The 17,254-nt window shown below is 36.4% G+C and overlaps 5 protein-coding genes and 1 non-coding gene across 6 annotated transcripts; 4 read left to right on the top strand and 2 right to left on the bottom strand.

Moving 5' to 3' along the window:
• Nucleotides 1-471: 471 nt before the first annotated feature.
• SS1G_12523 (hypothetical protein) lies at nucleotides 472-1,920 on the bottom strand (the record flags this gene model as incomplete). Its single annotated transcript, XM_001586486.1, has 2 exons — nucleotides 472-1,720; nucleotides 1,808-1,920. 2 exons carry the CDS (start codon nucleotides 1,918-1,920, stop codon nucleotides 472-474), a joined length of 1,362 nt encoding a protein of 453 aa, XP_001586536.1.
• A 503-nt stretch (nucleotides 1,921-2,423) lies between these two features.
• Nucleotides 2,424-2,504, top strand: SS1G_14543. Its single transcript has one exon. It is a non-coding gene; the product is annotated as a tRNA-Arg (tRNA).
• A 2,913-nt stretch (nucleotides 2,505-5,417) lies between these two features.
• SS1G_12522 (hypothetical protein) lies at nucleotides 5,418-5,855 on the bottom strand (the record flags this gene model as incomplete). The annotated part of the gene is made up of 3 exons (XM_001586485.1): nucleotides 5,418-5,497; nucleotides 5,592-5,703; nucleotides 5,841-5,855. 3 exons carry the CDS (start codon nucleotides 5,853-5,855, stop codon nucleotides 5,418-5,420), a joined length of 207 nt encoding a protein of 68 aa, XP_001586535.1.
• A 2,052-nt stretch (nucleotides 5,856-7,907) lies between these two features.
• Nucleotides 7,908-9,062, top strand: SS1G_12521 (hypothetical protein; the record flags this gene model as incomplete). Its single annotated transcript, XM_001586484.1, has 2 exons — nucleotides 7,908-8,568; nucleotides 8,629-9,062. 2 exons carry the CDS (start codon nucleotides 7,908-7,910, stop codon nucleotides 9,060-9,062), a joined length of 1,095 nt encoding a protein of 364 aa, XP_001586534.1.
• A 265-nt stretch (nucleotides 9,063-9,327) lies between these two features.
• On the top strand, nucleotides 9,328-9,420 carry SS1G_12520 (predicted protein; the record flags this gene model as incomplete). Its single annotated transcript, XM_001586483.1, has 1 exon — nucleotides 9,328-9,420. The coding sequence occupies one exon, from the start codon at nucleotides 9,328-9,330 to the stop codon at nucleotides 9,418-9,420; it is 93 nt and encodes a 30-aa protein (XP_001586533.1).
• A 5,100-nt stretch (nucleotides 9,421-14,520) lies between these two features.
• On the top strand, nucleotides 14,521-15,188 carry SS1G_12519 (predicted protein; the record flags this gene model as incomplete). The annotated part of the gene is made up of 2 exons (XM_001586482.1): nucleotides 14,521-14,616; nucleotides 15,051-15,188. 2 exons carry the CDS (start codon nucleotides 14,521-14,523, stop codon nucleotides 15,186-15,188), a joined length of 234 nt encoding a protein of 77 aa, XP_001586532.1.
• Between the last annotated feature and the right edge of the window lie 2,066 nt (nucleotides 15,189-17,254).

Raw genomic sequence — 17,254 nt, 5'->3', positions numbered from 1 at the left:
AATAAATTACAATCTATTTAGATTATTTCTAAGAAACGAGTAATCTTATATCGTTACCCCGTACGTCTTAAAAAGACTACTTGAAAAATACATTATATAAGATCTTTATAATATTATACTTTTAGAAAAGACATATAGTTCAACAACCTGTATTTCTATATAAATCTATCCTACAAAAACAAAAAGTTCCAACATTCAGAAAAAGATGCATGAATAAATCCCCTCATTCAAAAATACAGGATAATGTTAAAGTGAATGGTTCCTGCGTAGCACGTGCACAGGGCACTAGTCCTATTAGGACTAGATTGAGAAGCTCTCTGTAAGAGAGCTTCGCACTTCCGTAGAACTTAGAAGAGAGATTAACCTACTAGACCAATATTACCTCAGTTCTGCCCTATCAGCTTCCCACTATTCCCTATGTGAGGTCATTCCTTTTAACAGATAAAAGTATTAATTATATAACTAAGAATATCAACCACTAACCAAAGGCTTAGGTTTAGTCGCCTTAGGAATAGGCGGCGGAGTTGCATTTCCAGGAGTACCCAAATCCGACCTCTTCTTAGGAGGAGGCGGAGGCGCCGGTTTCTTTTTCCCCAAAACGGATTGTACATTTAATCCAGATAAACCATTTCCAACCGAACTAGATGAATGTTCCACCGTTCCATCATTTCTACCAGGTGAAGCATCGCTTCCTTGTGCAAGCGCTCCATATGTTCCAACTTTATCCGCAATTCCATATTTTGTATTTAATTTATTCGCAGATGCCCATCCGGATTTTACTTGTTCTCCGTGTCTTTCTCTGAAATTATTGGCGGTGCTTGCGGCGCTTCGAGCATCGGATAAGGAGATTGATGTTGGATCTTTGTGGAATGCTGATGCTGTTTTTAGGGCGGCTTGTTTTTGTGCAAAGGTTGTTCCTTCGGTTGGAGCTGAGGGTTTGGGAGATGAAGAGGTTAATGATGATGAGGATGTAAGTCTAGAAAATCGAGATTGAAGTTCGTTTAATTGTGGTGATGAAGTTCTTGCGGGTATTTGTGGTGAAGATGTTCTCGCGGGAGGAGGTGGAGGTGATGAATTTGTTGAACTTCGTGTTGGTGCAGGTGGTGGTAATGCTGGTTTAGATTTTGTAGATCCAATTCCAAATCCAGGTACTGATATTCCTGCTGCTCCTAATCTACTCAATGCTCCTTGATTCAATACACCGTTATGTGGATCCGCATCCGAAGTAGCCGCGTCGTATGTAGGAGGAGGTGAAGGTGCCGATGATGATGGATTAGAATTTTGACGTGGTGGTAATCTAGGTGGTAAACTAGGAGGTTGTGATGTACCAGCTATAGAATTCATAGCAGGTGCTCTACCATCTGCACCATCTTTTCTTCCAGGAGGTGGCGGTAAATGTGCTATAGATAATCCCGTTTTATTCGCACGATATGGCATCGGTGGTGGTTTAGGTTTCGCCGCTTCTTCTTCTTGTCTTCTCCTTTCTTCCTCTTCCGCCTCTTCTTTTGCTCTTATTTCACTTTGTGGTATTGGAGCTCCCCATCCTCCTGCATCTGATCTCGTTTGACTCGATAGATTCGTTGGAGGTGGTAAAGCCGCAGCTCCATGGTATTTAACACTTTTTGGCGGTGGACCAAATGATGCAGGATCTTTTAGTGATGATAATGGTCTGGATTGATGTTCTAGAGCTTCTTCTCTTGGATCTTTACCTTTTCCCACCCTATTGAATTGAATATTAGTTCAAGAAATACAGTATACCCTGAGTTCTAAACTCATCCGTTTCGTTTGGAAAAGGGGATAAACCTACCATCCAGCTACTTGATTAAGTCCCTTAAAATCTCCTCTCCAACTTTCCTTAGATTTTCCATCTTTACCTTTTGGATGCCATCCACTTTTCAAAGTATCCTTAAATCCCGACATTGTGATGTGATGTGTAGAATATTAAATGATGTTCTAGGGGAAATGGTTGCGGGGAGTTATTTAGCCTCATGTTCTAACCATGTACTGCGTAGGTTACCGGTAGGTTAGCTTGTTCGCTAGTTCCAAATTGTCATAGTTTTATGCAATATCCATCGGATAACCTAACTCTTGGGATTGAAGAAATTTCTTGTAGAATGAGATTTATTTTACTACTTTTTAATGAAGCTATTTACAAAATTCGATTTATCTCTCATTTCTACCAGCGCAATACTGATTACCTAGGTAGGATATGAATTGTATTACAAACCTACTAGCTACCTAGTATCGTAGGTATGTCATAGTTCAAACGGTCGCTTATTCCCGAAACTCCGAATATCATATTTCCACGCCATCATGATGCAGAATCGTATCGTAGTACAACATTCCATCCCATCCATTTCATTGAGCAAGATCAAATATAATCAACGCAAGCCATCATATTCATCAAACAATGAACAACACGAGGCCCGGTGGCCTAATGGTTAAGGCGCCAGATTTCGGTTTGAATTCTCTGGAGATTGGGAGTTCGAATCTTCCCCGGGTCGTTGATTTTTTGAGGCTACTTCTTGAGGGCGGGGATATTTTCATTTTGGGATTTTCATATCTTTCTTTCTTTCTATTTACCTTTTTCTGAGTTGTTTGTTCATACCTACTATTGAAGGAAATGAATGAGGCAAAGCAAAAGTGTAACACGAGGTTCTCAAAGAATAGATATCCAATCAATATTCACCTTGTATTGTCTATATACGGAGTACAGTATTTGGTCCGCAGCTTTACAGTCAAATGATCATCATATTTAGGAAGAGGTAGTGGAAGTCGACTTTGCTTGGGATTACTTAGGATTTTCATCAACTACATAGTTCATATACCAAGAAGAAGATTATATCCCAACTGAACCCAACATCGCTTGGCTTGCTAGATTCCTTCTCCTCTACCTAGTAGTAATATGTAGTAAGACTTATTATATCAGATATCTTCCTCAATAGAAGAGTTATCCTATCAATTAGTATACTAGTACCTATCCAACAGCACAATCAAGCAACAATTGTACCTTTCAATAATACAGCCAGAATAGACCGATCGCGTATCGTCATGTTAAAGAAGTTAGTAATACCACCCACCCATAAGAATTCTTTTCCTTCTATATATCGAGTCATACCTTCCCGTCAAAAAAACATCGTTTATTTATATGCTCAGGTTAAATATACCGGAATCCTTAAGCTAGGTACTAGGTATTATTAAACTATTTTCTCGAGCCCAAACATAATACTAGATACTTCAAGATCATGTTCAGCCATTCCATCTATCGATCGCTCGCATAAAAATCAAGAGCATTCTCTAATATCTCTAGAAAAAAGGATCTCAATCGAAATCATCTACTCCTATGCCCAATACATCTATTCATAAACCACATATAACCTTAACCTCGGATAACCTAACATACCATCTTACCACCTCACATCCCCGTGGAACAGTAAACGCCACTCCAAAACAGCAGCAAACCACCCATAAGATTTAAGATCAAACACTGCCCACCTACCACATAAAACATAACCATCACTCCAAAATCTATCTCACATATCAATCAAATATTCAACAAAAGCCCAAACCGAAGACCTAGACAAAGTAAAACAAACTCCCACTACTTCTACTAACCAGTTAGAATATATCCATCCCATGAACCTCCGAAAACCATAATCACTAATACACATAGGTAATCACCACAAACCCCACCTCTCCGCCCTCTTTGCCCTGAAGAGCAGTACACATATATACACAAATCTACATAAATCAACCCACTAACAACCCACTAACCCCCTAATCCCCTTCCTTTCCCTTTCCCTCCCTTCCACCTCAACATCAATATCAACATCAATACAACTCCCCAATCCTCAAATCATATCTCATCACCATCACCTCAAAATCCTCATCACACCCCTCTATCTCTCCTTCCCTTCCCTTTCAAATACAAATCCAGTTCATACCAAATCCCAAACCCCTATAAACAATAACAAAATCATACATAAAAAAAAACTATGAATTGATACTCCGCACTATCTACCATCTAATTATTCTCTAAAATAAAAATCCATCGAATTGTATATGAATATAAGTAATAAATAATAATTTATTCATAAATTACTTTACTTCATTTCATTCTTCCCTAGTATCTTCTATTTTTCATTTTCCATTTCCCATTTTCCACTCTCCATTCTCCATCCCCCATTCTCCATCCTCCACATAACACAATACATTCCATACACCCCCATTCATTCATTCATTCATTTATTTTCTCCACCATTCCCAAGATTTTCTCTACACACCAACCTCCCCCTCCCCCTCTTCTCCCTCTCTCCCTTCCACTCTTCCAACCCCAAAAACCCCAGCAAACACCCCATCACCCCCACCCCTCCCCAAAAGAAAAAAAGGATTCTCTAACCCTACAACCCATATCCAAAATCAAAGCAAATAACACTTGAAAGCGCAATATGTATGTATAAAGTCTAAGAAGTATCCCTTATACCCATTCCGGTATTCGAGACTGAAGAGGAGATCTCGAGATCATATATGCTGTGAATATTCGATTGTACGTACCTAGTACTTATTCGATATGGTTGGGAAAGCAGGGAATATATGGATTGTTTTTCTCAAGGTAGACGGAAAGAAGTGTTCAATGTATGCATGTCAGCGAGGTCAACCTTGTAGTTAACGTCCTTCCTAATACAATATAGTGTACTAGCCTGCTATATACCTAGTAGCAATGAACACCGAAATAGGATATTAGACGGGGACATAGGGAAAATTTGCTGGCATCCAGCAGGATGAGAATGTAGTGTCACAATTTGACCATCACCTGAGATATCATAAGAAACATCTCATTTCATTCAGATGCATTGTATTTTGATATTGTAGATAGCATTCAGTTCTCAAAAATTGAGTCGGACGATGCGAGTCCATATGGTGGATTACACCAAAGCGCGTGTTTTATTCCCTTACCCAACATCCCTAATGTGCATCCCCTTAAACCTTCATCTCAGAAAGACCATGCTTCCAGACAGTAACGAATGGAGTAACACCATCCTCACGGTAGTTCATGAGAACGACCCTATAAAAATATGTAAGTATATGATTTCATATGACGTATAGAAAGAAGAAAGGAAAAACATACATTCCATCAGGATCCATAGATTCACCAACATAGAAATCGTAATCCTTGAAACCACCAACAATCTTCTTTGCGTATGCAGCGGCACCCTTCTCGAATTTGGTAACCTCCTCTTTCGGAGGCACCTCCAGCCTTCAACTTCTCCTTAACAGCCTTCATGTATCCTGTACATCAACATTTAGTCTCGATTCTTTTACTGATACATATGAATAAAGAGTAAAGGACATACCCCTTAAGATGGCTGAGATAAGATTTCTTTATTCAAAGAAGGTAGAGTTGAGACGGAAAAGATTTAACAATATCCTTTGACCTTTTGTTCCCCATCTTCGACACCCTCATCAGCTTCTTCAGCAGAAGCGTTGGCACCAGTGTCTATAATCCAGTATTGTTAGATGGTTATCCTTCTATCATTGTAAATTGTCTCGAAGACTCAATCGAATTCGGGCGGGGTAATTTTGGAACGTACCAACGCTGACAGCGCCAACAGTGATCATGCTGCAGTCAACTTCGTAGACAACACCATCGACCTCCTTCAAGTCGTATGAGTCAGAGATGATCTCATCACCGGTGATAATATCCTATAAAAGTTCAGAAATTAGTTCTCATTCATTCGATTTCTTTCTTGTATATTTCCTCTCCATATAATGTAACGAATTTCGAGTTTTCAGAATATTCTGCTAAAGTATTAGAAGAAAGAAATGAAGCTAGAACTTACTTTATAGATAATCATATTGACGATTTGGTTTGATATAAAATTAGATAGATGGTGTGTTGTGTGTGTATGGGATAAGTTTGTGGGATATGGTTTCTGATGAAGGAAGATAGTGGGAAAATTCTTTGGAGGGGAAGGTTAACGGAATTAGGTTTAGCGTGTTAGTAGTTTTGGAGAACTTAGTCAGCCTAAGATCAACCCATAGGCAAAATTCGATGGAAATTGAAAAATGCCAGATATTGAACTGAAACCAGACTTGAAAACTATCTGACGGCCTGTGGTGACCTTCAATTCAGTACTATGATTAATATTATTGGTTGAGCATAAGATGCTTGATTTTCTATCATTTCTTTTCTCACTTTATTTAGGTACTCTGAGTGAGCTTTCACTCCATGGTATGGATGTGTATTGGCGAGATGGGGTCCTCTCGAGTATGGTACAAGGATTAATTTTGCAGGTAGAATGATTTGGTCGGCGGCAACAAAGGCGGTCAAAAAATTCCGCCAAGGCTCACTTATTTCATCTCCATACACCGATGTCTACCACATGCATCTTTCATTCGGCTGGCATTCTTCCATTGACAACCATGGATATTAACACACCAACAAACAAAAATGTTCGAGCACAGCGAAGTAAAGGGGGTTTGTGATCTTGCCCCAATTTATATCAATCAAAAAGTGAACTGAAATGACGACGCTCAGCTGGCCTTTCGGGAACCACCGCCGTGGAGGCAGACTATTTGATGAGAAAACAGCATTTACACCTAGGTAGCCGGAGCTTTTGTCTCTTTACGTTTATTACATTGAAGAGATTAATGTACATTCATAAGATGAGAATTACCATTGATATAGATTTAAAGCATGAATTGATAAGGTGGATAAAACAGTATCATGTCTATTTCTATCCTCACTGAGCCTCGATTTATATACTCCGTGCAAGCAAATCCCATCCAGAAATTGTTCCAAAATGCCTAATAGATAAGATAAATGCCATCCGGTTAACACTGTATAATCTCGGGAGATTCAGGCCTTTGCACTCAGACTTGAAAATCAATCAGATAAGAATTAGACCGCTGTTATAGATTTATTGCATGACCATCCTATCCTAACATACAAAAATATCAAACGAATCAGTACATTATTCGTCTGTATGAAGATTCAACCAGTATCAAGTTGCTTTCGTACTAATGCGGAGTACAACCTTCACTTCAAATGAACATGATGCTTTGGCTGACTCCATAATCTAATCATCTGATAGGTTATCCTTGAAATCTTATCTCGAATGAAGAAGTTTCCGATACCCGATTTCCACTGTTTTCATACTCCGTAAACCGTAAGCCGTAAGCCTTCCACTCTCACTTCCAAGGTTCCTTACAAGCATTTTTATGGCTTTAAATAATATAAAATTACCATCGACCTAGTGAGTGCTGACTCTGCTGATTGATAGGTACAGGACGTACTCTATCCATCGATGATTACATAATACCAATTCGGAAGAATCGGCTTTTCAATTCGTTCGATCGAAAAGAAAATCTCATCTGATTTTCATGTGGCGTGGATCCTTACTATTATTAAGAGCTTTTCCATGAAGTAAACCCAACTACCCAACTCCAACTACCCGCTTATTGATGGAAAGTAAGAAAGTTACGACAACTACTAAAAGGCGTGGCATCCCTTTTAATATCTTTGAAAAGAAAAGTGGAAGATCCAGGAAGAGAGAAGAGATGAGGTATTGATTTTTATTAATAAAGTGTGAGAGAAGACCGAAAAAGAAGTCATTATCAAATTACCTACCTACCATTTACCTTTTTCTTCTCTTTTCTACCTATTTCATCACCCTCACTCAACTACAAACTTTCTTTATCCTCTCTTTCCCATTTATACTTATTATCATAACCACCCACTTCAATATTCGACCATACATCAACACATTACACATTCCTTTCGTGAGCAACACGATAACTGCAGCTATCAATTGGCTACTCAATTTTAATCAATTCTACAATAATTACAATACAATAATCTCGACATAATGGCGAACCTAACCACCCTCTCGATCAATACAACAACAATGTCCGACCTTCCACCACTTCCTTCTTATACTCTCACTCCTCTTGAACCACTCATCCCTTACATATCCGATTTCTACCTCTCTCTCATTCTACCAATTGCCGCATACTGGATTGTGTCCCTCACCTTCCATTTAATCGATACTCTAGACATTTGGCCTCAATACCGCTTGCATACACCCGCAGAAATCCTCAAACGCAATCATGTCTCCCGTTACGAAGTCGCTCGCGATGTCATCATTCAACAAGTTATTCAAACAATTGTTGGAGCTGTGCTAGGTCTTACTGAGCCAGAAGAAATGGCCGGAAAGACTGAATTCGATATCGCGAATTGGGCGCGAAGAATACGCATAGCACAAAGAGCTTTACCTTCCATTTTAAGTCTAATTGGACTTAATGCATCCGCAATATCGAAAAATGTATCAGGGAACTGGCCTATGGTTGCTGGAGTATTGGCTGGTGGTAAATATCCTGGTTTAATCGATGGTTTGGATATGGTCAGTGGTCAACAAATTCCGGCTTTTGCGAAATGGGAAATGTGGGCTGCGAAGATGATATATTGGTACATCGTACCTGTTATACAATTTGGGTTGGCAGTTGCTATTGTGGATACTTGGCAATACTTTTTGCATAGAGCTATGCATATGAATAAGTGGCTGTATAGTGAGTTTTCATTACTGAACCTCTTCACGTGAAACAATAATCTAACTTGTGACTTCACAGCAACTTTCCACTCCCGTCATCATCGTCTCTATGTTCCATATGCTTATGGAGCATTGTACAATCATCCCTTTGAAGGTTTTCTCCTCGATACTCTTGGTGCATCAATCGGCTATAAAGTTGCTGGCATGACATCTCGTCAAGGAATGGCATTTTTCGTCGCTTCAACCGTTAAGACTGTAGATGATCATTGTGGTTATGCACTTCCATGGGATCCTCTTCAACATATCACAAGTAATAACGCAGGATATCATGATATCCATCATCAAAGTTGGGGAATTAAAACAAATTTCAGTCAACCTTTCTTCACTTTTTGGGATAGAATATTAGGGACTGTTTGGGTTGGGGATACTACCGGAAGATATGAGAGAAGTAGGAAGGCGGCAGAACTATTGGTTGAGGCGGATAAGGTTAACGTTGAGGGGAAAGAATTGTGAGAAGTGGAAATGGAGTGGATGAACGTATGAAAGAAATGAGAGGAAAGAGAGAGGATGTACATTACGAACACCACACACACAACTCTTCGATGAGTATTTGGGATTCTTCTTCAACGACTACCATTCTATGTATTGATTGGAAATTTGGGATAATTCTTTCGGGGAGCAACTTTTTATAGGAAAGGGAAAGTGGGCACTTTTCTATAAGGGAGATTATGGAGGGCGATGGGTGTGTATATTATGAAAGATTTTATAAGAAGCCAAGATGGCTGGTCGGGGGTTGGCGGGATTATGGCGAGATCTCATTCACTTCAAGTGCAGAATTCATTTGGTGAAGGGAGTAGACATGTGGAATTGACGGATAGATAATGAAAAGGAATGGAGAGGAAAGGAAAGGACAATATTCAACTTAAGTTCAACGAAAGAGATGAGGACAAGGAAATCGGCGAGATAATAGGATAAATGGAATGCTATGAGGATGACCATGGGATGGATGAAGATGAGACAGCGAAGGGCAAAGAAAGGATACGATTAATAGTAATATTATAACCTTCTATTCTTATTTATTACATTACTTTATTTGAGATGTGAAAAGAATATAGATTTTCTATTCCTTATTTCTTGGTTTTGGTTCTGGTTTTGGTTTGGTAAGTCAATCAATCAATCAAATCAAATCAATCTTACACTACTCTAGTTTTTCGGACTCGTATTAGTATGCGTATTCGTAGTCGGAAAATGGGTAGGGAGACTAGGAGTAGAGTAGAGTGGGATTTGTTGTGTGGAATAGAGTGGTGTTAGGTGGAGTGGGATGGGTAAGGTGAGCGAGTGATAAGGTGAGGTGAGGTGAGGTGAGAGAAAATTAATAAATAATAAATAATAAATAATAAATAATAAATAATAAATAATAAATAATAAATAATAAATAATAAATAATAAATAATAAATAATAAATAATAAATAATAAATAATAAATAATAAATAATAAATAATAAATAATAAATAATAAATAATAAATAATAAATAATAAATAATAAATAATAAATAATAAATAATAAATAATAAATAACTTCTTTTTTAAATATAAGAGAACTTCAATCATTTCCGAAGAATGGTTCTGGGTGGATGTAGATTTCACAGCAGTAATAGATAGAAGGTGGTAGATGGATGAGAATCGTCGGAAGGGAATGAAATATTTCCATCAGTCGAGGGTTTTAGTGATAGAGAAGATATGAAAGAGAAAGAGGTGATTAATAATATTGAGATTTCATCAATAAGAATAACTACTACTAATACCCGGTCCTGAATATAACAGTAATAAAAACATAGCACGATAGCAGTATCGTGTACATGAAACTTTATAATATCATCACAATTTATCTCCCTGTCAAAAACCAATTCCTCGAGAAAGGGAAATCCTCGAGCTTTTAATTACTAGGTCAGAAACACTCTGAGATTTGCTTCTTCGCCATCAGACACAATTTCCTGTGGTTTGGGTTTTGGGTTTATAAGGAAAAAAGAAGGTGGAAGTATTTGTATATGTAAGAGAGAGATATGTGAGGATTGTGGTGGAGTGAGGAGTGAGGAGTGAGGAGTGTAAGGAGTGCATATAATAAAGAAATAAATTTTATTTTTTTTCTTGATGTTAAGCTTTAAGATGGTCGAGTAGAATATCAATTTTCTTAAATCTGATTGATGATATCTTTTAAAACTAGGATATGGGGTGGAAAGAGGTACGAATAAATTTGAAGCTTTCAGGGAGGTATACGGAAGGCCTCCATCTAGAAGTTTTTCTCGGCGTATAGAAATACTTGAGGAGGATGCGAATGGTTTGGGAGATTGGAAGTGGGAAGTGGGAAGCTTAAGGTGAAGTAGTTATTTTAGGGACGAATAATATACGAGATGAAATTGTATTCGCGAGGACTGCGCAGAAAAGAGAGGGTTAGTGAGGAAGATAGTTGCTTGTTAATTCAGTGGTATAGTTGATATTAGAATTTGTTGGTAGGAAATTAGATTTATGACGCGTGATGTGGGTAAAAGCAATGAAGACATATATATACCGATCAGTCATAGAATAAGTGTTTAAGAGTGTAATATCTTCCAAGGTTTTGAGAAAAATCTAAATGCGGGTCTATTCTCTGATTTTGTTGAGCTTTATGTGGATTAATAGTATGTTATATTTTTGGTATGTGTGGATGATAGGTGAATCATGGTCAGCTCAAGAGCGGAGAAGAAGCAATAAGGGTGGAAGCAATAATATATAAACCCCTTTCCTTCTCGGTCACTGTGTTTTTCCAATATCAAAGAGGTCATAGCTTTATATAGTGAACAGGTTGTGAGACGGGAGGGGAAGATAAAATATACTTTTGAGGAGGGAAAAGTAGGGGAAGGCGTTCAAGAATTGTGGAAAATGGAAATGAAGAGGAGATGTGAAACGGTTGATTATAGTTTAAGGTGACAGTGACGATTCAAGACGATAATCATAAGAATATCAACTATCATCCGATGATTACGGGGATAGCATGTATCTATCCCACAACAGTATATTCCATGACTAGTTTAATACTACATATCTCCCTAACTTTTCTTTCTCAAAGTTTAGACCCGAACTTCGAGCTTCCCACCACAAGAATGCACGAGGGCTTGGGAGACTTGCACTGTACATGGAGACACTTTTGGGTTCTGAGTGACTAGCAAGAACGGAATTTAAATAGATCCGGAAGAGGTACCCAAAGTGAACGCAATAGTGAATAAGATGGTAGTGGGAATGAGGCGCAGTGGATCTTTATGATCAACTACATAGGCTTGTGACGTACCTGGCGTTTCGATGCGTGAATTAGGTATATAATTCAAGGAACAAAGACAGAAAGTCAAGATAAAATCTCTATAAATACATCTCAAAAAGTCCAAGTATTCAATCTTCAACCTTCTCAGACACTACAACTCTATGAGACAAAAATGCTCGTCAAGTTTGGATATAGATCATTTTTTGAGCTCGGGAAGATGATAGAAAAGTAAAAGTAAAAAGAGTGTTGTTTGTGTTGAGAAAATTGGTGGGTATAGAGAAGCTGTAAAGTTCGAAATTGATAATGATAAGAATTTGAAAGTGCAGTAGTGAGAATGTCAAATATTTGCCTGGTTATTGTCAGTGGTAGTAAATATATCTATACACTCGTCATTCTGGAAAGTTTTAATTTATCATTTTCTTAATTTCAGTTTCTTCGGGTTGAAGGTTTGAAGTTTGCTTATAGAGTGCTTCAAAAACTTTCTCATAGATGATTGATATGCAGTTTCTTGGAGGTTAATAGGTAGAGGGGACAGATTATATATAAGGGATGGTATACGCAGAAGATTTAAGCGAGAGATTTCGTAGTGAGGTTGTAATGTAATGAAAAGGTAACACTACTGAATTGAAGACATCTGCTCTTATGGAATGATTAAAATAGTATGTTATATATGAGTGTTTAGTGAATCAGAAAGCCCAATTTAAGCGGAGGCTAGGAATATAAGGGAAGAAGGAAATCAAAAGGTTTGAGGATATTTAAGCATCTATCTGGCCATGGCTACTGATGGAAGTATCGTGAAGGTCGATACGACGGAGGCAGTATCCAACCAGGCACTAATCGTGGATATGACTATGGCGAAGATCTAATACGACTAATGAACAAGCATGTGAGCGCTGCTCAGTACGTATACGAAACTGTGGGGAAGTTAAAGAGAATGGGTTTCTAACTAGAAAACTCGATTGTAGTTTATTTATTACTGCTGGAGTTAAGACTGTTCTATGTTAGTCTCCATTTGTTTATCGCCAATATTTTTGCCGTTATCTGTCCCAAACACGTTGTCGCTTATTCTCATTCTCAAAAGTGCTCGTCATCCATTTTTCTCACCTTGAGAAAGATTAATCTAGTGTAATAGTATAGGTTATCCTGTCAATTATTGTAAATTCTTATCAAATCGCAAAAGTTATATTTAGGAATTTCTGAAACATTGAAAAGAAACACAAGAACAGAAGCCACCGGTTGAAATCAGATTCATGTTAGGAGTCATGATTGCTTTACTAAATGTATTATTGCTCTAACACAAGTACAAGTGACGCCTTTTATAAGATCTAAAGTGGAATCGAGGAATAAAAAAGTATACTACCAAGTCTGGGAAATGAACCTATGGATTTATTGCTGTGAAAATTCAACAGGTCCAATCAATATACCAATCATAGATAAAAATTGAGTGAATAACTAATTCTAGACTGAGAAAGCGCGGAGACTGGGATGGTGGCATTTATTTGCCCTAAAAATAATCTGATTGTTGACCATTTTCACAATACACGGTCGAGAGAACCAGAAGAAGTGGCATGGATAATGCGGAGGTTGGAGCTGTGTGTGATATATTGGGGGATATTAGGGTATTATACCAGCGGAATTAATGGAGGGTAAGACGGGCAAAGAGATGTATCTTAAGCTTGACAGTCAATTAATTTATTAATAACAATGCTAATTTCAGTGATGATAATAGAGATGATATGAGAGTTAGCCTGATAAATTCGACTACACTGCTAATCTCAACTGTAATAGATGCGTAGAAAGGCCCAAAAAAACCCCTTAGAAATCATATAAACTTACGTTCATCAGGCTACTGCGTAAGGAGCTGTATACCATAGTGCAACCTACATCGTGGTCCTCTACTTCTCTGTCTGTGAATTCAACTTTTGCAAGGCTATGTAGGATGTCCTTATGTACAGTGATTTATACATCGAAAAAACACGAAATGGAAGTTTAATGGACTCAATGAGATAAGAGTACAATTCACTGACTTAAGAATTGAAAGTCCAGGTTGATAGCAGGGCTCAAACATGATTGACTATAATACTAGCTATAGCATGGCTCACCTGCGAAGGTAGGGAAGGATATATAAAGCATCCAAAAAACACAATCCTCACGGTAACAAAGTCTAAGACAAAGACCATTGTAATTAAATAAAAGAGTCATATTTACACATCTATCATCGTCGAGTCCGAGATGACGCTACCCCGATAGGGCATATATCAAAGTATTCCATATTATAATATAAAGAGCTTTGTGAATAAGAGGTCATGACTTTCAATTCAAGAGCAGATTTTAAAACGACAATGAAAAGGGATAGCAAAAAGAGACAGTAAATTAATCAAAAGTTTGAAAATAGAACAACAATAAACAAAATTTATACTGAAAAAGCTACTGAGAAACTAATATATTAACATTCAATACATTATTCAAATAACCTCCTATTTCTTTTTGAACAATTGCAAGTACAATTAAAATCCCGAGGATATCAGCTCCTAGCTGTACATCGCGAACCTTTCTACTATAGATAATGAAGAAAATAAAACGAACTGAGTAGATACTTTTATAGAAAAATAAACAGATTCTTCGACACTGTGATTCTACGCTGCGTAGTAAGCAGATATACTGGGTTAGCCAATATGAATCTTAGGGGGAACTATATAAAGACTTCCAAAAATCAAGGATTTCCCGCAACAAAATTTGGGACGGACATCAGCTCCTATGTATTGAGTGTGGTGAGATTGGTTATATGAAAATTTTATATTCTAATGAATTACTTGTATTGTAAAAACAAATATATTTTAGACAAACTATATTCAAAAATACAAATCTAATCAATACAAATAATAATCTTGTTGATATTGAAATAAAAGAGATCCTTAAAGACTCTATAGAATTCAATACTATCGAGGTTAACTCGAAGCATTATTCAATTGAGGAATTGAAGAAATTTGAGGAATAAGAGAATGATTCTACAATCGAAGTATTAATCGAAGAAGAAAAGAGTTTTAATCTGGGTACTTTTTTAGAAACTAAAAATAAACCCTATAAGCGTTAACGAATCGAGATTAATAACATCTTGAATAATAATAAAAATAACAAAGAATTCAAGAAATTATACATTGTATCAGCGAAATTAAGAAAAGTAGACAAAAAGAAAGTACATTAGCTCCAGGAAATTGTAGATAAAAAGGATCAAGGATCTTTCAACTACAAAACCCTAATGGAGAAGATCCAAGTGTCGTTCAATCTACTCGAACTGTTTCAAACTAGTCCTGACGCTACAAAGCAAATCAACAAAGTTTGAATGCTAGGTGGTGAGACTGCCAGACAATTGCTTAGTTGTGACTGACGCAGGGAAAGGTCAAGATGCTTAACCGAGAAAAGTGCTTGGCTGTTAGACGAGGGCGGAAGCGAGATGGTGACAGTGATTTTTACCTGCAAAGTTGATAACGTTAACTACGACCGCGGAATTATATAAGTAACAACATTTACAATTAGACGAGAAGAAAACTTTCGGAGATGCTTGATCATTCATGCTCTTTATGGAGTTATATATTACCAGACAGACAGGAGTTTTGAGCTGTCGAAACATAAACTTTGAAATAAAACTGTAGCAAAACACTAAATTCACGTCCATAAAAAGCATTTTTTGAAGTAAGAGCCCAAATTTTTAGCATTATGATAAGTGGATCCTATTGGGCGGGAAACGCTTATGTAATTCCTGCAAGAGTTACTGTATATAAAGGGTGTTGCGGACGTCGACATGGCTCTCCAGCATCGGGTCACCGACGTAAAAAGACCATCAAAAACTAGGATTTTTAACTCCTGTAATGTGATATACTATATTACTTAGCATTGAAATGAAAGAGAACAATATTTTAAAACTTCTCGTTGAGAAAGCTATGTAAGTGTGAGCGTTGGAAGTGATGATTCATCCACGATTAGACCGCGACTTGATAATATAACTTTTTTTATAACAATAATAAATACTAATATCAACAACAACAATAATAATAAAAGTGATAAGTTACTACATATAAGAAACTATTGATCACAGCAACTAGAACTACATCTCGACCACTTGACATACACTCCTAATCCTCCAAGCTCAAACTCGCAAATTAATTATTGTTAAATTAAATTTAAAATCAACTATATTATTCTATGTTTCAATGTTCCAAGTATAACCTACTTCCTTTTATTATTAGACATCCAAATCGAATCTATACATTCTTCCCTACTAAAAGCACAGTACATTCAACTTAAAGAAAAACAATCCGAGATCAAATCACGAGATTAGACTAAGTTAAAGTATCTATATATAGTGAATACATTAACGTTTAATAACTCAATAATTAGTCTGGCTTATCGCATTAATATTATTATCCACCCTGAGGTGGTTATAAAAGGATCTTAAAAAATGAATAATTGATCGAATAATTTAAATAAATCAATAGACTAAATAATTATATAAAGAATATTTATAAATTGATATTGATATATAATAATATATATATATATTATAATATATAAATCTAATACCTCATTTCTTGATTATAGATTAAATTAATATATGATAATATATATAATATAATATATAAGTCTAGTACTTCATTTCTCGACTATCTTTAATCTTGGTTATTCTTTTATATCAAAAATCACTATTTCATCTATTGTGACGGAAACCCCTGCTTTGCTCCCACCCTTATTATATAAGAAACCTCAGGTACATTAACCATGTCCACACATGATACGATTACTCGGGATTAGTATACGATTTAGGTGGCCTGAGGATCAGATCCGGACAAGTACTAGGTATCAATGGTTATCGGTAAAGTAAGATCATTGGAGGGGTAAATATGACTTCTTTTTGCCTAGCCATTGCGGCTAGGCCATTCATTTGTGTACATATAGAGTAGCTATCCCCATCTACAGATGCTCTTCACCTGTAGATTCCAAGTTAAATACAATTGCTGGTCTATAAACACCCTTTTGGTCACATTATATAAAGATTATCAAATCAAATATTCTTTTTTAAAAAATACTAAAAAATACTGAAAAATAAATCTTTCAAATATTAATTTAAATAGTTATTTAAATTATTTAAATATCACACTTTCGAATTTTAATTTTTGATATTATAAATTAAAAAGACAATGATTAAATCTTTGAGATTTTAATAAAAAATTTAAAAATAATAATGAAAGAATTAATTAACTCTTTTGATAGTGTCGTCGATCGTAAGTGTAAAATATTAAAATATTAAAAAGAATAATATTATTAAAAATTCTAAATAAATTTTGATTGATTAATAGTAATATACTAACTAGTATTATATCTTCAAGTTTTGAAAGTCCTTTTCTTTTTTTA

Source organism: Sclerotinia sclerotiorum, genomic scaffold (assembly GCF_000146945.2).
Source record: "Sclerotinia sclerotiorum 1980 UF-70 scaffold_21 genomic scaffold, whole genome shotgun sequence".
NCBI lineage: Eukaryota > Fungi > Ascomycota > Leotiomycetes > Helotiales > Sclerotiniaceae > Sclerotinia > Sclerotinia sclerotiorum.
The sequence above is the reverse complement of the archived record's forward strand: the minus strand, read 5'-3'. Positions and strand labels throughout refer to the sequence as shown.